Source organism: Vanessa atalanta, chromosome Z, assembly GCF_905147765.1.
Source record: "Vanessa atalanta chromosome Z, ilVanAtal1.2, whole genome shotgun sequence".
Taxonomy (NCBI): domain Eukaryota; kingdom Metazoa; phylum Arthropoda; class Insecta; order Lepidoptera; family Nymphalidae; genus Vanessa; species Vanessa atalanta.
Window position 1 is genome coordinate 13,353,670 of NC_061902.1, and position 16,075 is coordinate 13,369,744.

Below are 16,075 nucleotides of genomic sequence, written 5' to 3' on the forward strand. Positions count from 1 at the left end.
TTAAATATAGGTTCAATTAGTCATCACTTCGTTTGGTACGTGCGAAAATTTTCATATTCAATTCAGACGATTGAGAAAACTTGATGAAATTTTAATGTGGAATGATACTTTATACTATACAATAGATATACGAGTAACATTAACTTCACAGTTTGCGCTACCGCAGCGGTCGGGCCGCTTATTACGGTGTCACGGGCGAGGCTTGCGGTGGACGGCAATAATTTCACTATTATTTCAGAGCTAGCCTCATGAATATGCTTTAAAGGAATAGAACCACGTACCCATTATTGCGCGATCTAAATTATTATCTCTCTATATTACGGGTATTCCTTTATCGCATCGAAAATGCAGAATTAAATTCGAGTAAGTTTATTAGATGGATTTAAACGAAATCTGTTTACGGTGCTATTTTAGAATACACTTTCAATCTTTCACTTTCTGAATTTACAATTATTGTTTTAACATAAAAAAATCGTAGCTTTCATAGAAGCATATAACGGAAGAGATATTAAAACACAGTTGATATTTTAAAAAGTATTAAACATAGGATTCATTGCTTATGACTTGAAGTACTAGCCTGTAATGTCCTTTAAATAAATACCTCGAGGTTTGAGTAAAGTGGACGCTATAATTGCTTTTTGTCAAAGCGCTTTCAGTTACTTACTAAAATTGTATGTTACCTTTAACGTTCTAAGCTCCATTAGTATCGACTAACAGATGTTGAAACTAATTTGATACGTGGACTTTAGTCGAAAGTTTAATTAACGTTGTTATAATTAAGAAATAAATTACGTTGAGAATTAATATTTTAATGTATATTTTTCTTTAAATATTTAAGAGAAAAATCGTATGTATGATAATACATCTACATTTTAAACGCACGCGTGGAAAGGAGACAAATACATTCACTATGTTAGATATAACAACAGACTTTCAATATTCCATAGCTGGGCTAAGGGCTCTTTTCCCTTTTCAAAGAAGCTCTGTAGCTTACTCCCCTACACCGCTCCAATAGCAGCAGATTGGTTACACGTGACAAATTCTCATCCGACACGCCGAACACGATATGAATTATAAACACAAATTAGACACATGAAAATTCAGTAGCGCCCAAGTTTGAACCCACTGAAACCACTGGACCAACACGGTTCTCAATAAGTAACAACATATAGGGACGTAAGGTTTAATTGAACATCAACAAAGCTCATTTAATGTAACGGTTCATGTTACATGAACCGATGCATCAGAGCAGTATAGCATCAATTATATGACAACGCTTAAAATAAACCTATTACTATCAAAACTTGTACCTCTAATAAATGAAAAATCATTTCGAATGCGATATTATCGGTTTGCGTAGTTCACAAAAAAGTCAGGATAAAAAATAATAGCTTCATACCAAAAATACTAATTGAATATCAAATTAATTATAACTTTAGGTTAGATTTTTTTGAGGACATATTAATTGGGTTCGATTATCATTGAGGCCATGACTCAGTGGCTAGAATATTGCGAAGATTGCGGGTTCGAAAACGGGCAGGCACCGCTTGCCATTCACTTAATCTGTGTAAAAAAATTATCTCGTGCTCGTTGGTGAAGGAAACCTTCGTGAGGAAAACGAAATGCGTCGGATTTCAATGAAATACTGACGAATGTTTGTTGACTAACCCGCATCGGTCTAGATTGAAATAAGCACCAGACCTTTTTCTTAAAAGCATCATATGCATTTACTACTTTTTAGATAACGATTGATAAATACAGATGTACCATTCAGAAAGTGTGTAATTCATAATAGTTCGAATAACATTAATGTTGTGTCGCTGTACCGACAATAATTAGGTATGCTTATATATATGAATTATTTATTAATATTCAATTTATATTATTGCTAGACGTATCAAATATTTGTTAAAGTTGATTCATTTTATTAACATGACATTGTAATTGTAAAGCCCTAGGTTATGCTGTTGTATGTTTAAATACAAACTCGAATTTATTATATAACCAACGAGTATTAAATATTGCTCAATTATTTATTCATTTGTACATATTTATTTGAAGATAATGTTTGAACTGTAGTTATATCCGAGTCGAATACGCATTTGAATAGGTCCTGCTCTTTGTCATAAATAAAAAACGGAAAAACGAATATTAAAACGGTTATTTTTTATATTCGTTTTATAAAGTGAAATACGTCACACCGTTTTTATTTTGTTTTACATTTATGAAGTCCTGTCCTTTTTATAAAATTTTGTAAAGCCGTTCTATTTTAGTCGCACAATGTGTATTGTTCTTTAGAATGTCACTGGTGACTGAAAGAGTCAATTCGTTGCATGAAATTATAGGGTAAAAATGATTACATAATACGTGCACACGTAGTTTCGCACGCGTCCTACCCCCTTATCATCAAAATACTAATCAATCTTATATTGAAGTTTATTTTGAAAGCCTACTTTGGGTGCGTAAGGTTTTAAGAAACATTGTGCGATATCCAATTTCAAAGTTGAAGAAATAATACATATTACTATATGCTAACCACTCAAAGGTAATATGTATTTAAAAAGTTAGACTATATCCTTGCATGGAACTCAAACTTACTTTGTACTAAATTTTATTAAAATTTGTTTAGCGTTTTATACGTAAAAGTGTCACCGACATACAGTTACTTACGCATTTATAATATTAGAATATTAAAGATTACATAAGGATAATTAAATGTTGACAATAGTATCCTAGTATAATAATATCTTATAATATCCTAGTAGTAATATTAACATAATTATCTCCAGTTAACAGTTGACTAACCTGATACAAAGCGGCGAGATGGTTAGATGTTGCGATCAGGAAAGGCTGGTTGACTCCAGGGTGGTCCATATCGTGTGCGATGGCGGCCAGCAGGGACGCCATTATCTCGATGGGCTCTAAATAATTACGAATCTAAAACAAAGAACGAATAAAATATATTAAATAGATATTTTTTTTTGTAAAATAAAGTATATTATTACAAAGATATTTTCTATGTTGCCGTATTTAAATCCCGACTTTTTATTAATTTGTGAAAATCTAATCCATCGGATGGACAATTATGTATCCTTTTTTTATTATATAAAAAATTTATCATAGTAGACATATCCAGCCATATCAATATAGGCATATATTTACTTGGTAGAATTTTTTTGTGCCAGCCCGTCTGGGTAAGTACCACATTCTTATCATATATTCTACCGTTAAACAGTAATACTTAATAATGCAGTATTCCGGTTTTAAGGGCGAGTGAGTCAAGATCTTAGTTCACAAGGCTGGTGGTGCAATGGTGTGATGTAAAGAATGGTTATTATTTCTTACATCGACAATTTTTTTTAAGCGGTGGTGACCATTTACCGTCACGTGGTCTATTTGTCCGCCCTTCAAATTATTAGAAATATTTAAAAAATAAATAATTAAAAAACCACGTCGAGTATAACTAATTTGATGAATACATGAACAAGTTCAGTCGGCCAGAGGAAAATCATAGATCTTTTCATTGTACACATTGGAATGTATGCTACACATACAAAACTTTATATCAAAGAATGTTGATATCTACAGAAAAATTTCCTCGACTCCAACATTGCGATTGAATTTAAACATTTATTCTCGTTGTTTAAATAATGTTTAGAGAATACTTAATAATTTTTATTCAGGTTGGATTCCGTCGATTGTTTTATTTTTTCGGTTGGCCGTGTATACGAGTGCGGAATGCAACGCGCTCAATTAATAAAATATTTGTGTTCGGCATGTATGGATATTTTTTTTTATAGAATTTTTATTATAGGTAATTTATAAATATTTATTTTATTATAAAGCATTAAGAGAGATGTAATCAGACATTTAAAATTAATAATGTCTTATTTGATTCATTTCTAATTTCGTTACATATTATACACAAAAGGCTCCGTAAGTAAGAATCCGCCTACCGCAAATGAAATATGTATTAGGTTTTACATGTCTAAACGACTGTGCGGTGTGGTTCCGCAAAATAGAGTAGAGCCTCTAATACCCACGAGTGTCCCAGCATCCATTAATCAAGTCCATTCAGTAGGAGGAAATCCACCAGAAAAACCAATCTCAAGCTCTACTTACGAAATCCTTTCTATCAGACAAGGCACCATTCATTCGATGTCCATTTGCACGTTGCACAAATATAAAATAAATAATTAAAAGAATAATTCCATTTTTAGTATCCTTAAAATGATTACTATAACATACACGACTTCGTATAATGGCATTTTAGATAAACATCAGGATATATTAAAAAAATAAAACCGTCAATGCACGTCAAGTACTTAACGGGTATGTACGTATGTAAATTCGAATTTGTGCTATTTTTACGAAATGTTCGAAATTTAAAACCTATTCGTGAGATATATGATCATTTCTTTAAAGTACTCCTTACATTTCGGATGACGTTCAAAAATTACAAGATATTCGATATATCTTACCTACGTTACGACTATACGACATATGTCTGTGTCTGTGAAATGTGAATAGCTCTGTAGCACGATATTCCGCTTGTGCCATTTTAATAGCGAGTGGGCGATCTATGAACGTGATATATTGCAATACACTTGACTTATTGGAATAGGAAAGAGAATTTTATACGTGTTTATGATCGTAATTGGATTGATTCATTTGAAAATTGTAATATTTAAGTTCCTTTCTGATCGGTTACTACGTTTGAATGGTTAATTAAGTTTTTAACAGAATTTAAAATCAAAATCACTGACTTATATACATATTATCTGAACCCATCATCATCCACAGAGTATTTAAATTTTAACCTTAAAGTGTGAATTAAAAAAATTGGTTAAGTGGTTTAGCCGTGAAGGCGTAATATAAAGGCGGATAAACAATTACCATCGCAATTATAATATTAATATCAATGAACTTTATTTGTATAAAGTTGATAACGCTATGTAAAGTCTTCAAAGTTCCTTCACTCAAAAACTTATGTCGGGTTTATATATTTTTCGAATTGTTAATGTATGAACCCGACATAATACTCGTTATGAGGACACGATTAAGAAAGAAAATAATTTGAGTGCAATTATAGATTCTTGTATCTATAACAAAAACAAAATGTAGAAAGAAACGCGTATCATTCATATCAGTTTATTAACAGCCTTGACAAACATCAAATCAAAAACTGGAAATAAAAAAATTAAATTGAACATATATTTATCTAACATTTCAAGCGTGCTGGAAGTAACGTATCAGTTTTGAAGTCGTTTGTCGAGATTCAATGAAACAAGCATTCCCACGGGACTGCGGAATATCGCATGACCTCAAATGTGTCGCGAGGATTGATATAACAGAATTAGAAACATTGAATTTATTAGTCAAAGCGTCTGCGTCCATTTAATCATGTCAATTAAACAGCGTCTCTGTGTGACTTAATAGCAAGAAGTACGTGTACTTCGAGTACGTAGCCTAGTAGTAGGCTACTGATAGAATTCCAGATTATTTGGGGGATGTTAAGTAGTACATATAATATAATTTGTACCTGGAGGTTGATGTTATAATAAAAAATATTTATTACATTTTAATCCTCGGACTTAAAATTCTTCAATTCTGGTATAATAACAAGGCTGCGTACTTCACCTGTTTTGTTTCTTCTGCATATCAATGACTTTTGTAAATCGGCAGTACCGTAGAACCTCATTTATAACGCTAATATTTCTCAGGAATACGTCGACGAAAACCGGAACGAACTTGTGCCTGTAATCGAGTCTTTGTAAAACAAACTCTCGAACTGAAGCCGGCTAAACCTAGTTAAATTTAACTCCAAAAAGATATATGTTTGCGCGTTAACCGCTAAAATGTCACCATTCGCCGTATCTCCACGATTTGAGAACATTCCTATTAATGCCACAGCTAGTATCGGAATACTTGGCGTTCATGTTTCGAATGTCGTTCCGTATTTCATAAAAATTATTTTTATATATCTGGGGTAGTTGTACTCTCGCCACAACAACATGAACTAATTAAAAAGACCAAAACAAACTCTTAAACAACAAACTATTTAAAATATAAAAACAAAAAAAAACGCCATTTTGAGTTTCTTATTTTATGTAGGTTCCGTCTGTCCGTCAAAACTCTCTTTATTCTAAAACACGTAGATGTATAAAGCTGAAATTTAAAACTGTAAATTTGTTACATCAGTATAGGTTTCTCTATCAGTGATGGTACTGTACAGATAACTCGTAACAACGTAAAGTCATATTAGGGTTTGAATTCACTATCAATTCGTTCAAGTGCGACCAGGCTCCAGTCGTACAAAAATGTATGTTCTGCAATTGCGGTTTTTTCGTGGACGCAAAACGGAGACTAGTGTGACATAACGTGTTTGTTAAATGTTTTTATTTAAAGTTGCGAATGGTTGGAACTCATTTGATCTGGAAATGTAATTTTCAACCCTAAGTTTTGAAGTACGTTTCTTTTTATGTGTAGAGTAAATAAAATAAAAAAAAGCCTTTTATTTCTCACCAAATCAATTATACATTATATTAAGTTAAAAAAGTTTTATTATATTAAAATATTTATATTAAAAATAATGCATTTTAAATTTGATAATTTCTTATGTTAAGTTATATTTTATTTACAACAATAATAATATATAAAAAAAAACTTGTATTTAGCATTTTTTGTATGTGATGTGATGTGTTACTATTAACAGCTTATAAATGTCCCACAGCTGTTAGAGGTGTCCTCTCCGTTCGTTTTTTTTTTTTAAATCTCAGATGGCTATGGGCATATCCACGTTGTTTATCACCAGTATAATAATTTATACACGAAACGAGAATATAAGTATGTATATACGAGAGGATGAAAAATTTTCATTCCTCGTAAGAGGTTGAAGTCTTCTTCTGTGCTCTTGCACATTATCATATTTGCAGTTAATTTATTCATGCGATACTATGACCGAAACTTGGTAGTTTCGGAGTTAAAATTTTTATATTTTAATATAAAACTTTAGTTTTTAAATTAAACCTGGATCATGGATCTTACAGAATTTTGTTTATTTATATTGACACCACCAAATATACAGTCTAGTGTTTTTTATTTAAGACTGAAAAACCAAGCGGTATGTTATATAAGGTTAAAAGTAAAAAAAAAAAACATCTGAAAATATAAGTTGCGAAAAAAATTTTGAATTCACTTTACTTTAGAATAATATATATTCATAAAGGTAAACCGAACTGCATAATCATTTTTTTAATTAAATTTAAGACTTAAGCAATTTAAGAATAAATAAATTTAGTCAAGCTGACCGCACACGTGCACGCTAGGACAATGTAGTGCATTGCTTGGTTAATTGCTTTTTTAACAGGGTTACGAGTTAGCCTCGATTTTTTTGTTTATATCCTGTACATTTTTGAATAGGTAATAGACTTACGAAGGAAATAGTTTCCGCTCACGGTTTAAGCCGCGTTAGGGGTGTGAGTGATAATGATTAATAAAATCATGTTTATTGCCTTTATTGTAATGTTTTAAAAAAATATTAAGTATTTTTAATCAATGAAGTAAAATAATGATTTTTTTTTATTACATTTTTAAAATCAGCAAACAATAGTTAAATTGATCAATGAAATTATATTTATTTCAAAGATTCAATATAAAAAATATACTTGTAATAAATTTTATAATTTCCATAATGTGCGTAATATGTAGCGCAGTCATTATCAAAGTTATACAATGCGACGTCGTAGGCGTTATGAACAATTAAATGGAATGTTTTCTATAAAATAAATGCAAACAGTACTTCACGCTACGCTCTAGCTGCACTTCGTAGCGGCTTGACGCTATCTTTCATGACAGCAACTACGAGTGCGTCGTAGCAAACTAGTAACGCTGCAAACTAACTTTTGTGTAACGAAATTATCTCACGTTTTATCACTTGCACTTCGTAACAATTACGGATAAGATCGTCTGTAAATTTAAATCCTGATCACAATAGCGATTAGCGATAAGTTTACGTATATTTCAAATTTAGGCTCAAGCATATGAGCCGTTAGACACATATTTTATATGAGAAGACATATCGCCATTATCGCTTTAACATAATTTTACTTAAAATATTTTATACAACAGGTATTAAGGCAATGAAATACAAAAATATAAAATGAAATTCAATAACAAATGAGTAATAAAATAAAATATGTATATATTTCCGTACAAATGGTATAATATTTTACAAGAAAGTTTAAAGCCGCAAGACATTTAACATTTTAAATTCTCGCAATAAAGAATCTTACTTAGTGCAAAAATCATAATATTACGTTAGTGCGGTTTTTTAATACAACAAGTCAGTTTTATTCTAGAGTTGAAAAGCGCTTGGAAAATAACAAAAAGGTTCTCGTCGTTAAACAATAAACATTTTGAAAGAACTTAAAACCCAGTTAATATAGACGAAATGAAGTATAATCAAGAAAATACTTATTAGCAACCATTTTAAGCTAAGTATTTTCTTTTAATTAAATTACAACTGCATCACTTTGAATTTATTGAATTACTTAACGGAGTCTACTGTCTACTTTATGTATACAGAAGGATGGTAGTTAAGTGAACGAGTAAGTTAATGGTAGGTTGTCACTTTGCATAGCTTAAGCTGCTTGTCAACCGTGTTCTTTAACCTATATCCCTCACGCGGCTATTGCTCGTTGGAACTTGGATGCGTTCACGGTTTTGGAGTGTGCAACGTTAAATGTTTTGAAGGCTGTTTTTGTGTGATAGCAAAGCGAAAATCTGAGTGAGGAAGCGAATAAGCAATATGTTAAGTGTTTTCTGTATCGAGCTCGGTGATGGTGCGAAGAAAACTATTAAGTGCGAAGAAATGTCAAAATTCTGAAGGGTTTTAATTGTCTACAAGAATATAATGAAATACAACGTAGGCAATAGTTCAATTGATCAATAATTATCATTTTTTTTAGCATAAAGTTTAAATGAAAACTGAGAACACTGCATGTTTCTTCTTGGAGTACAATGCTAAGCTTGTATTACCTTTTTTTTATTTATTTATTTACATAAGAATTATTAACATTAAATATATACAAATATGAATTAAAAGTAGTTACTAGGTATATAAATCTTTACCACATGGAATGTTAGCAGCATTTCCTCGTTGAATCGCAATTCCTCTGGGCTAAAAACGAACCAGCCCTTCTGTTACTAGTGGAGGCAATAAGGCGAGGTGTCATACTTTCAACGAAGTTTTTTGCACTACTATTCCAAGAGCCAAGTGTTTCGACAGTAAATGGGAATAAAAAGTAATTTGACATAAGACACGAAAATTTTATTATATTACCTATAATTATTGCGCGACAATTTTCGAAACTCTTACCTAACTTTGATAGCTTTTTTTGTCGTAGTATATTATTAATGCGACGTGTAATTGTTTGAGGAGATGGTTTGCAGCGAGCGAGTTGTAAATAAAAAACGAAGAAAAATAAAGAAGACTTAACAAATAAGTTTATTACGTATCAAATACTTAACAGAATACAAGGAAAGAAGGGAACGACAAAATAGATTCTTATAAGATGCCGAAGTCTAATAGCATCATGCATAAAGAAAAACTCTGTGAAAAAAATACAGACTCCCATTTATAAAACAGAACCGTTTATAGTTAAAGACGTCTCTATTTTCCGTCGCGAGAACACACCAGGGTTATACTATATCTTTTGTTGGACAGCCTATGGCAGAACTAATTATTACAATTTTATAGATCTGTCCACTCAGATAGAGGCGCCTTCGAGATAAATTATCGGCGTGCATTAGTTTGATGTCTTAGTGTGTGAAGCCGAGATGGCCCAGTGGTTAGAACGCGTGCATCTTAACCGATGATTTCGGGTTCAAACCCAGGCAAGCACCACTGAATTTTCATGTGCTTAATTTGTGTTTATAATTCATCTCGTGCTCGGCGGTGAAGGAAAACATCGTGAGGAAACCTGCATGTGTTTAATTTCAACGAAATTCTGCCACATGTGTATTCCGCCAACCCGCATTGGAGCAGCTTGGTAGAATATGTTCCAAACCTTCTCCTCAAAGGGAGAGGAGGCCTTTAGCCCAGCAGTGGGAAATTTACAGGCTGCTAATGCTAATGTAATGCTTAGTGTGTGTGAGATGACTAAGACTAAGACTTAAGCAGGACCAACAAAAAATAAAAGCAAATATAATTGCATAACAGAACTTTTGTTAGTTATGGAAGAGCCGAGGCTATTTATAACTTGCTAGAAAGTTCTCAATTTTCCACATTGAAATGTAAGAAATAACTTTATAACCTTATTATTATTCTAAACACTTTGTTAGTAAAAGTTGCCTTACTTATTTATATAAGAGTATATAAACACACTTAAAGTGCTTGGTTCCGAAAGATTGCTTCAACATTGATTAGTGAAAGCGGATATATTGCTTGGATCGATCGCGATAGTAGCTGCAGTCAAGGATCATTTTTAATATTCTGCGCTTCTATGGTTTCTATGGAGCTCTTCAAAATGAGACAATAACCATTTTTTTATATGCAGCCATTGTCCAATAATCACTGGGACAAAAATCGGCTTACTCTTTTCATATATAAAATATTATGCGTTACGTCATTGTCAAAGTATAGTCTGCTGCATTATACGTCTTCCTACTTAGTATCCGCGCGACACCCGGACGGGACGCTAATTGAATATAATTACAAATGGTTTTAGATAATTGAATGTTGAAGGTGCACTTTTTATCGTCTCCATAAAATATCTGTTAATTTAATTAATGACTGGGGAACAATTATTCTGAAATGTCATTAGAGTCATTATGAAATGGCTATATAAAATAGGCTTTATTTTCATTTCTTCGTATGTAATTAAGATTAATATCAAAGAGATGTCGATCTAAAAAGGTACTTAAATTCTCGAACAAGCAAAATACTCTTAAGCTATTTTCAAATATCAAAGTACAGCTTTTTTAAATGAAATATATTACTATTACTTAGTGATTTCGAACTGAAGTTAATTGCTGTTTTAGTGGCGTATTTTCTCCACAATAGCTGTAGACATTTCAGAAAAAAAAAAGAAAAATTACGATGCTTGAAAAATACGGAGGAATATTTTATTTACTAATAAGAATATTTTTCATCTAAACTCTGATGTATTATTTAGACAGAAGATATTATAGTACTTCAAATTTATGAAGAATACCATCTGTATGTATATCGTATACACATAGGGGAACAATAATTTATCGATCTTACACATTGGGTTGCACAAAATTGGCACAAAACTTGACTATGACTCTAACTCAAGTCAACTCTGACTTTATTTGGTGTTGTCGACCCCTAGAATGTTTTTTTCCATCTGGTGTTACAATGTGTGTTTGTGTGCTGTGCTTCATATATAAAAATTAATAACTAACTAATGTCTAAAAAAAGATTAACATATTATACCTGTTTCTGCTGCAAGAAGCAGTGCATAGCCTGTGTGACATCAGCCGCGTGGATCGAGTTATGGTACGGGTTATTGCTGTGGTATCCCTCCTCGATCATGGTGAACAGCCTCCATGTCTTGGCGGCGTCCAGCTTGAAGTACGATATCAGGCCGTAGACGTGGAACAAATGCACGCACAACACGGGCAAGCAACGCCCTGCACAAAGAGAATAGTATGCAAAATATCAAATAGCACAATGTTATACTAAATTTAATAATCCATCGTACATTAAAAACAGAAGTCAATTTTGTAAATATTTAATATATGCGAAAAAAGCATAAATTAATCGGTAAATCAAAGGTAAGTTGTACTGTCATAGTCGTAAGCATTGTTATAGATAATTCAATATTATTCTTTAAAACTCAAACATCTTTCATATAAAAGCTTTAACAAGAAACACGTCAGACCTGTTAAGAACCGGCGAAAGAAATTCTGAAGTTAAGTGAAGCTATTATTGTCCGAACTGATGTGTATAGATTGCTCTTGTTTCCAATAGTTTGACAAATCTCAAATAAATACGTAGAGAGATGGCTGTAGTTACGTATCTATTTATATTATATAACGTTTTCACTGCTTTAAAGTAAAAACTGTCTAGAATCCTAGATAATTTTAAAAATTAATTCATACTTCAAATGGTGATATACAATAAATGTATGTAAGTACAGGCACAAGGGACATCTTATTTTCTAAGGTCGGTGGCGCATTGGTGATGTAAAGAATAGTTAAATTTTATTACGGCGCCAATGCCTACGGGCCATACATACATAGTACCATTTGCATGTTCCCTAATCGATGTCTAAAGAAAAATAAATATTTGGATTATCTTAAAGAAATAAGTTTAAATGTACACAATATTCGTTATATATTTTTTTTAATTTGACAAAGACTTCTATTGCAATGTTATATTAAAGATTAATCACCAAACATATTTATAATTTGGCTAAAATGAAATGTGTTTGGTGATCTATAGTGTACTTTTTTAACAGAAAATTCAACTTTGTTAGAACCATACGTTTAATCGTAATTGAATTACATACATCTCGGCTCTGGTCATTAATTTAGTACTGTAAGACATATTAACTATATCGTATAGCGACATTACACAGCTTATAATTACACAACCTGCAGCAGTTGTCAGTGACCGTTTTGTCAAAAAAAAAAATCAATAATGTAGATTATTTTCTAAAAATAGTGCAAAATACGCAATCCCATAAATTGGCAACTATTTCAGCGGAAACGCATACGCACTTGCCGCTCACCCTTCAAACCGAAACACAGAAATGCAAATAATCTCTCTTTGATCGTAGAATAGCTGAACATTGGTACCCGATTGGACGAGCTTACACAAAGTTCTACAACAAGTGACTAAATACACAAACATTGACATTTATAGTAATAGTAATATATTGATGGTATTTATTTAATCAAAACCTAAGTCAAACGTTGTTATCTTTAAAACAGTTTTCATCGTCGGCCGACCTCGCGCGTCGAGTGTCACATGAAATGTAGTCAAAATTAATGAGGTGCTTGTAACAAGTCTTGGAACTTGAGATGGAAACCGAATGAGGTTTTAATTCTAAAATAACAAGACAAGGAATTATAATTTGTTGCAAAAGCATTTAAAAATGTTTCTTTAACTCTTGTCATAATATTATAATTTATGAAAGTTCTTCAATTATACATATAAACGGTAAATATGTGCTCAAATAATGCGGACAACGACAGGCGTGATAGAGTTGTAGCATTGTTCCAATCCTGGTATCCCTACCAAGATAAACAACGAAGTCAAAATCCAAACTATGTGTACCTTTAGCAAACAAATTTTATCCCTTCGAGAGGTGAATTGAAAAAGTATTTTATTTCCTTTCCCGGGAATCCAACTATCTCCACGCTAAATTTCATCTAAATTGGTGCAGCGGTTTAAGTGTGAAGAGGTAACAGACAGGGTTACTTTCGCATTTATAATATTAATAAATATAGTATAATTTGATTAATATTATCTAAACCGCGTTATAAAATGTCAGCTTTTAAAGATAAAAGGGTATTATGGGCATGTTTAAAAATAATATTTACTTTTACATTAAATCGACTTCAAGGTCAGATCGAGGGTAATTTTTTAAAGCCCAATTCCTTCACGGTTGTTACCTTTGTTATTAAATAAAGTATGTAATACGTCGTGTGTAAAATGTACTTTGATTTAAAAATAAACATTAATAAACTGTTTGTTTTAGTATCTGCCGTCATTCGCGTTTATAAGTAAAATGCAGCTCGAAAACTATTTAAAGCGCTTAAATACGTTAAGCGACACGAAGGCAGGCAATTCATCTGTCAACTAGAATGCGAAATGAGGTTACGCCCTGTCCAGTTATATTTCGATTTGGAGACTTTAAATTTTCTCGCTTATTTAGTAATGGTAATCGAAAACGTAAATTAATATTTTCAATATCAAATATTTACTCGGTAGGCCGTGAAAGCCGGTCTGGATAGGTACCACCCGCATTAATTATTCTACCACTGTAAAAGCTATAATTTGCATGGTCGTGTTCCCGTTTCACGGGTGAGTAAGTCAATGTAATTACAATCACACAAGTGACATAACATCTCGTTCGTAATTGGCGGCGCATTGATGGAACGCATGAAATGATTTATGTTTCTGGTAATACATACAAGTAGATATCGCAAAAGCTTATAATTTTATATATCTAAGTAATTTCGTAAATATTTTGGACGTGGTTTTATTTTTATGGAACATATCATTTACCTGGAAATAAATAATATCAAATAATAAAATCTGCATTTTTGATTTCATCTACGTAACGTTTTAATCACAACATTTTTCATTCCTAACAATACTCGCTAACGCTTATTCACGTTGTCAACGGATCAGCTAGCTTAAAAGCCAATTAATACTGAAAATATAACAACAACAAAAATGACATCTTCAAGGTCAACTATACGATGACGGAACGCCGTAACAATACACCCACAACGCAGAAAATAAAAAAAAAATAGAAATGGCATGCGGTGGGCTGGCGTGTTAAATAAAGGTTCATGCCATTGAGTATCAACGAACAGACTCTTTGTGTTATATTTAAGTAAAAATAAATTTCAAACGAAAATATTATCAATCACAACATACTGAACGATTCTATTGTCAAAAAGTACAATTACAAATAGGTATTTAATTATAATTTCAAAATTCAAAAAACGATCCCATACCTATGAATAAGTCGTGAAAGCAACACAACCGTATACTATTTTTGAACAACAACAACAATGAACACAACAACAAAAGAAAAAACTTTGAGGATCGAATCTCTATGAATTATGAACTTTATTTTTTAAATATTGTTCAGTTAGTATTATATACTGATAAATGTTTCACTATTAGTCTTATGCTATATATACGCAGATTTAAAGTCTATACCAACCACCAGAGGACAAAATTAAAATAAACAACATTGACGCGATGTCATTGATCGAAAGCTATTATGAATAATCAATGATATTCATAATGGATTTGCGAAATAATTACATTTCGAGTGTCAACATAACTGTTATCGGAACTTAGGAAGTAAAATTAAAGAGTATATAAGTAGTTAAGTTAGTGTTATATTATAAATAAAGATACATTAAACTGGAAATGACAGTGGAGAACAATATAGCTGAGCTCTCGTCGGTGTTGGTTCGTATACAGTTGTCGCTTACTTGATGCCATTTCCAAATTGTACGTATTCAACGGTATATGATTACAAATAGCTATATGAAGTTATGAAGGTTACAATGAAGTGCAGTAACGCATACATAGACGAGTCCAAACTACAATTTATACAATAAAGAAAAACATTATTGTTTTCAGACCTAAAAACAATCAACACCTCCTCATATATTTTTGAATCGTCAATATTTCAACTGTACTGTCTTTTCGGAAAACAGCTACCTCTGAGACGAAGAAGGAACAAATACGCATAGATTTTCTTAAAAAAAAACTGACTTATATTGAAGTTAGTGTTCACAATTATTGTTCTCAATGAATTAATAATTCAATTCCTTAAAAGGTGATTACTATTATTGATCGTGAGTTACAATCCAAGTCCAAATTTCAAGCATCTTTACTAAAAAAGTAATGAAATATTTAAATTCTATCTCATTAAGTAAGCCTAGGGAGTCACTAGATGACGCATTCTCCTACTCTGGCAGTCGGGGCGGTCGGTATGTTCGGAAAGAGAAAAGGCAAACGCATTACGTGCTTCTGAAGTTATGGCAGAGTCGGTCCACCTTCTTATGAACGGGTAAAATCCGGTTAACTTTTGCACAACTTCGGCACAAAAATCACAACCTAAGACGGATTTGCAGCCGTAAATATTACTTAGTCTAAAGATTTATAAAAACGGTTTTTTTTTATGTACTTATGTATTTAAGTTTTGTAAAAACAAAAAACACAAAAAGAACGTTTTCTTGAGAATATTAATCTTTGAAGTCTACATTGAATCAGACGCTATGTCAAAGGCATAAAAGTGTTTCGTAAACATTTTCATCAGATTAGAAACACTTGAACGGGACATTTATAGAA

The 16,075-nt window shown here is 32.0% G+C and overlaps 1 protein-coding gene across 2 annotated transcripts in view; it reads right to left on the reverse strand.

Annotated features, from left to right (window-relative positions):
• LOC125076067 (cAMP-specific 3',5'-cyclic phosphodiesterase 4A-like) overlaps nt 1–16,075 on the reverse strand; it is a 151,392-nt gene that overhangs the window by 63,989 nt on the left and 71,328 nt on the right. For both annotated transcript variants that reach the window (XM_047688010.1, XM_047688011.1), the window contains exons 5-6: nt 11,462–11,658; nt 2,806–2,937 (exon numbers count right to left, since the gene is read on the reverse strand). In XM_047688010.1, coding sequence (XP_047543966.1) covers nt 2,806–2,937; nt 11,462–11,658 — 329 coding nt within the window. The remainder of the gene's footprint in view (nt 1–2,805; nt 2,938–11,461; nt 11,659–16,075) is intronic.